A 6,368-nucleotide genomic window follows, 5' to 3' on the forward strand; every position below is an offset into this window, starting at 1 on the left:
TACAGCTAGCCGCTAGGTCCTGGCTGCTCTGCAGGTGACAACTGACCAGATGTGCTGACCAGCCACCCCCAAAAGCTGCCATGAGCCCAAAAGAAAGGAGACAGGCTGCAGGAGTTCAAGTGCCAGCAAGGACACAGGGTTGCAAGAGCAAGATCAAAAAATAAAATTAAATAAAATAAAATAAAAAAAAGTGCAGAGCCCAGGCTCTAGTCCAACCCAGGAGCCTCAAAACACCCAGAGGTTTATGATGAGAGCTACACAGGCCCGTCCCACTCCCAAGCTGGCAGCAGATAAGGTCAGCCTGTGCATGCTGCACATGCAAGGAGATTGCTTCATCCTGAAACTGCTCCATGCCCCGAGGGCTAACACCAGGCCCCAGGCTGCTATGAAGGCAGGTGTTGCTGGGCTCTGGCTTGTGTTAAGTGCAGGTGAGGCCATGAAGCTTGGGGTGGGGGGGAAGGGAGAATACCAAGGAAAACAAAACAAAACAATAATAGCTCTCAGCCTACTCCCAGAGCCCTTAAAATTGCCTCCATCTGTTCCACCAGCACTGCTATCTGTGCCCACCCCTTAACAGTGCTCCCACTCCCTCATCCTAGGGTGCACCTGGTTGGAAGGGAAGGTAGGTGCCTACACCACTTAGGCAGGGCCTATAAACCAGGCCTCTCCCAGGGAGATAAGGATGGCTGTAAACAGAGGGTGCAACTGTACTATATTGCTCAGATAAGGGAAGATCAGGGAAAAGAGGGATGAGATGATGATGGCCTGAAGAAGTCCCAAGATGTGGGTAGCTGACCCGTTCGGGGGGGGGGAATTTCAGCTATTGTGTCATCTGCCCACTCCTACCCCAGAGCAAGGAAGGAGGAAGCACAGCAACTCTTTCCCCCCACCCCCTGAAGGAGGTGCAAGGGTCATCTGCCCACATTACCAGGGCTGAAAGCACAGGGAAACACAGAGCAGTACTCACACCCAGCTTATCTCATCCGTGCTCCACCAGCTGCAGAGATGAAGCCAGCCATGGGCACTCCTGCACCCCACAGAACCAGGAGACCCAGCACCAGCAGCTTTGATAAAAAGGTGTTTATTGGAACATGTCAGGTACCAGCATTTCTGCTTCAGAAAATAATTTACAGCTCAGATAAGTTATTTTTTTTTTTTACAGTGTTAACAAAAAAAAAAAAAAAAAAAAAAAAAAACACCCCCCCCAAAAAAATAAATAAATAAAAATAATACAGGGCTGAGTGGGGTAGACAAAGGCAAGGTGCCACAGCGCTATGCCAGGCACTATGGCAGAAGGGGAGGGGAGGGGAAAGAAACTTGGGTTTGCAGCGAGCCAAACAATTCAAGGATGCAGGGACAAGTGAGACTCAGATCAGTCCCTTCCTGCCAGTAGTTTCTGGCTCTGGTTAGGATCAGTTTTCCCAGGTTTGCCCCCACCTTAAAAACTTGGGCAGATGCTTACTGTGACATTCCCAAACCCACATCTTCACTCAAGGCAGATCCTACCCCCAACTGCTGCAGTGCAAGTCCATCACCCCACTGCAACCACTGGATGACCTTCTGTGCACACACCAGCTCAGTGGTGCTACTATCCAAACCGGAGTCGGTCAGCTCAAAAACTAGACTCTTTTTTAAAAACCAAGAGGGAGGGGCTGGCAGAGTTAGCCACTTGTTATCTGGCCTGTTCATTCCCTAGCCACGTGAGGATCACAGAGCCAGCCGGAGAGTAAATGGACAGCCCGAGCAGTAACCACAGCCCTTCAGTCCCCATTCGTTTCTCTGCACTTGAGGCTGGAACAAAAAAAAAAAAAAAAAAAAAAGGAGAGGGAAGCATTTTCTACGCATCTATAGGTTGTAGCGTACCAAGAACATGTACAAAACAGAGCCCCAACATACAGGTCCTCTACAGATTCCAGCTCAGTAGATTTTTTTTTAAAAGAAAAGTGACATGGGACAACACTGCGTCCAAGAAATGCTCAAAATTTTTCCAACGTAGAAAATATACACAGAACTAGGTCATTCCTCCTCCTCCTCCAGCCTAGGCAGAGATCTGTTGATGGTGTCACTTCTCATCCAGGTGGCAATACAGGTACATGGCCACAACCATGGCTGCGATCTGCAGAGGAGGAAGAGTAGGTTTGATAGCTGGCTGCTGCAGGAATCCCTTGTTGGTTTTGCATCCTCACCCCATTGTGCAGCTGTAACCACCCAGTCGGTATACCTGGGTGTCTGCCCGTTCTTTAGGGTTACAGGCCTCACTAACCCCTGGCTCTGGAGCTCCTGCTGTCCTGTATGCCAGTCCCCCCAAGTAACTGCTACCACCTTTCCCTTGTCTCAAACCCTCTTGTCATCAGGGCGAGGTTGTGGCATCAGGCCACCATGCAAGCCCATGAGAGCATAGCTTTGGTGAGCAAGTGCCGAACACCTGCACTGGGATGGCTGTGGAGGCCTGGCAAGCTGGGTCTTTAAACCCAGCAGAGTAGCAGGTGCTGGCCCTAACAGGGAGCCAACTCACCTCCAGCGCGCAGATGCCGGCTGCCACGCCACCCACCACACTGGCGTTCATGCGGATTTGTTTCAGCAGCTGCTCAAAGCAACCCTGGGGGAAAAAAAAAAAAAAAAACACCAAACCCATCCGGTTAGAAAGTGCCAGTCATGCAAGACAAGAGCTAGCTGGAGTCCAGCTGAATGGCTGCATAAAAGCTACCTGTTGGATGCTTTCCAAGGATATCCAAAAAAAGAAGTTGTGCACTGGCCTAGAGGCAGCAAGTGTGGCAAACAGCACACTTGACCCATCAGCATACTGCCTGCTCCCACCCAGTTTGTCATCTGCATTTGCAGAGAGTTGAGCAACATTTGACTGCTCCCAGGGGTTTTTGGGTGCTTGGAGCAGTCAATCTTAGCTGCTCCCACTAGGTTTCTAGCACTGCACTTGACAGGGCCGAAACATGGACTGCTGGGCTCTGGCAATGCACTGCTTGCTCATACAAATGGGGAGCTAAAAAAAGCTGCCATGTGCTCCTTGACACCTCATTTTAGTCCCAGACTGCAATACCAGCCAGGCCAGAAGTGGCATGTGCCGTTTCCTCAGTCATAAAATCCCTGACCCCCCTGTACACTGAGCTCTGGGATCATCCCACCACATGCTCCAAGCCATAAGGAGGGGGATTTGTGGGGCTAGGCAGATAGGGTTAGGAATGGCAGATCAGTGGTTTTCATTCCAAGGGATCCAGAAATCTGGAAGACATCTTCAGCTCTCCATGTCTGAGGATTCAGCCATATAGTAATAAGGCCAACTCCTCCATAGCTTTTGCATGCGAGTACTTGGAAAGGGGATGTGGTCTTCGTTACTGTGCCGATGTTAGGCACATGAAATGCATCCTCTGGCCTCTGCAAAGCACCGCTGTGCATTGGGACATCTACACACACCACCCTCCCACCAACTTCAGTGGGTCCTTCCTTGACCCTATAAAAACTTTTTAGGGTGAGCCACTGGAGAATGCATTGGCCAGCAGATCAATTCAGGGTAGATGCATACTAGGGGTCTCTAGTGTGACCAGGCCACAGATGTCAACAGGGTCAGCTCCCATTTACCACCCAAGAACCATTTTAAAAAGAAAGAAAGAGATGCTGCATGCATACCGGGACATGTTCTGTGTCTGCAAGGGTCTCATTGCATCTGCTTATACCCTTGGGGCAGCAGTAGCTTGGGTACATTTGGCCGTTGTTGTTGTAGTAGGGAGAGTTGGTGAAGTCCGTGTAGTTTGTCAGGCCACAGCAGTGCAGCTAGGAGGAAGAAAGCAGACGGTATGAGACACCCAGCTCCACAACAGCACTCAGAGCCAGCCCTCCCCCCCAAAAAAAGCCAAACAGGTCCCAGATGCACAAACCACCCCCTGAACGAAGTGGATTTGCACAGAGGATGAAGCCATATGGGGCAGCTGCAACCTTGCACAGGCCGAAATCAAAAAGGCAAGAGGGGAATAAGAGTCTGGGAGCAACATAGTTGGTATCAAGGAGAGGGGGGCCATCTCCAACTCCCTCAGAGCCCCTTGTCCTTCCCCCTCCCCAGGCCCAGCACGCAACACTTGCTCTAACAGTTTTGTTGCACTTTAGTATTAACCCAGGGATTAAAACACTCGCCTAATGAAGTGGGACCATGTCATGCCAACACCATCGGCGGGGGGGAGAAAGAGGGCATCTAGAGGTCCTCCTTATGAAGCTATTTGCAGCAAAGCCTGCTCCCCCCAGGCTCTCCATCACAGCACCAAGCGGGAGTGGAGCCCGCAGAGCCTCTTGGGTCACCGCTGCAGTGGCCATGGCTGCCCAGCAGGCGGCGCTCTGCATCGCCCCACATGGGACAGGGTCTTCTTTCCCGGGACACGGGGTGCTCCCGGCAGCCCCGCTTACCTCTTCCATGGTGGTGTTCCAGATCTGGGTGATGTCCGAAGACTTCCCGTAGTTGTCCTTCAGCACTGGCGTGACCGTGGCCGTCAGCAAGGTCTCCGCCTAACGAGGACAAGAAGATGCAGAGGTTGGCATTAGACGGACACCCTTAGAAGTGGGGATGGAGTGGGCCGTTCTCCTCGGGCTCACTGCCCGGAAGAGCAGCACCCCAATATGCTGGCCCGAGGGTAGGAGCAAGGCAGGCAAGATGGCAGGCATGTGGGGAGGACAGATCTGCTCCCCCCAGGCCGAAGGGGAAGCTGAGCCTCGTCACCCTAAACAGCCTCACTTCACAACCAGACTAGGACAGGTAATAAATCTGCAAAGGGCCCCATAAAGGAAGCATTAACAGGAACAAAATGTCCTCCAACCCACTGGTCACGGCCCTCGCTGGCAGCACAGGACGTTCCCATTTGTTGACATGCACACAGGGCCCCGATGTTTGCATTTCGGATTTTGTTGGCAACGTCCAAGGCAACTACTATTGTTCTTCCGAGTCCCACGCTGCAATGGATACGCTATTGTTTCAAGCGAGCGGGGAGGGCGTCCGCCAACCGAGCTGCATTGCACCACGGCATGCAAAATGGACTGTGGGAAGCAAGTCTGGAAGGCAGTGGGGATAATACCGGGAGAAACCCAAGCTGTAGACACTCTCCCATCGAGCAAGCTCCCCCCGGGCACCCCGTGCGGATCCGGCCATGCAGCACCACCCCGGCTCGCTGGGAGCGCGCCGAGATGCGTCGCTCCCCTTTTCCCTTTTAAATTTAAGCCTTGGGATCGGAGAGGCACTGCATCATCCTAGCCCCATGGTGGGTCCCGTTACCAGATCACCGATCCTCCATCTCCTCGGACTCACCGTGCTCGTGTAGACGAGAGCCACCACGGCGGCAGCGACCTCCGCGATGAAGATGATCAGGACGATGGAGAAGAACTGGAGACAGACAGAGAAGTTAGGGCATGTCTACAGCACGCGGTCAAAGACAAGAGTCCAGCCGGGGCGCCGGCACGTCTAGCAGCAAGCAAGAAGTCACGCTTGGCAAATGGAGAAGAGAAAAGTAGCAAGACCTCTCCATTTACCGTTATCAGGAGACATTTGCTTTCCTTCTGGGCCCCGCAGCAGCCCAGGAAGCCCAAGACGAGCAGGACGGCTCCGATGGCGATGAGGAAGTAGCCCACGTTGACGAACTGCAGCACCGACGAGGAGACCGGACCGAAAATCTTCATGAACGAGCTCCCATCCACGGAGACCCAGATCCCGACGCCGAGGAGGGCCGCGCCGCCCAGCTGCGAGGGAGGGGAGACGGGCGCGGGTCGTTATTTCGGACGAGGATAAGAGGAACGCTCCTTTAATGATTAGTGCCAAGGGGGTACGGGGACTGCGTGTGCAAGCGGTAGGACAGTCTCTGTGCATGAGCGACCCGGGCGCTGCGAGTACAGGAGCTCCTGAAGACCCTTCATTTTAAAATCAACGGAAAGCAGCCATGAATTGATATGCTCCTCCGGCCAGGAAAATCACTGGACGGGCCTGCCGAGTGCGTCCTCGTAGCTAGAAGGGGCCCAGCACCGCCGTGAGGGAGCCCCGGCAGCCATCTTGGAACTTGGCCTCACGGGGCCAAGGAGCTCAGGCTTCATCGAGCCCGCCGCGCCCAGGCCAGGAAGGGCTCACGCGCCCCCTCGTCACCCCCTCAGCATCCAGCAGGGTTTTCCCCACTCCGAAAACCCAGTCCGACCAGCCCGGGGGATTTAGGGCAAAGAAATACCCCCCTGCACTCCTTTAGAAAATGGCCGCCCTCACGCCTCATGGCTGCCCTCGTGCCCAGCGAGGGCCAGAGCCGTGCGTGGCAAGGGCAGGGCACCATGCCTGCCCGGAGAAGAGCGGGCTGCATCGCCGCCGCGGCTCGACATCCCCGCCCTTATGCGGG

The 6,368-nt window shown here is 53.9% G+C and overlaps 1 protein-coding gene across 1 annotated transcript in view; it reads right to left on the bottom strand.

Annotated features, from left to right (window-relative positions):
- Window positions 1–1,061: 1,061 nt before the first annotated feature.
- The window catches only part of TSPAN1 (tetraspanin 1), a 7,108-nt gene continuing 1,801 nt past the window's right edge, over window positions 1,062–6,368 (bottom strand). Inside the window, exons 3-8 of the mRNA XM_006015764.3 lie at window positions 5,524–5,730; window positions 5,303–5,377; window positions 4,411–4,509; window positions 3,643–3,786; window positions 2,516–2,599; window positions 1,062–2,116 (exon numbers count right to left, since the gene is read on the bottom strand). Coding sequence (XP_006015826.1) covers window positions 2,063–2,116; window positions 2,516–2,599; window positions 3,643–3,786; window positions 4,411–4,509; window positions 5,303–5,377; window positions 5,524–5,730 — 663 coding nt within the window. The 3' untranslated portion in view covers window positions 1,062–2,062. The remainder of the gene's footprint in view (window positions 2,117–2,515; window positions 2,600–3,642; window positions 3,787–4,410; window positions 4,510–5,302; window positions 5,378–5,523; window positions 5,731–6,368) is intronic.

This window comes from Alligator sinensis, unplaced genomic scaffold (assembly GCF_000455745.1).
Source record: "Alligator sinensis unplaced genomic scaffold, ASM45574v1 scaffold781_1, whole genome shotgun sequence".
Classification (NCBI taxonomy): Eukaryota; Metazoa; Chordata; order Crocodylia; family Alligatoridae; genus Alligator; species Alligator sinensis.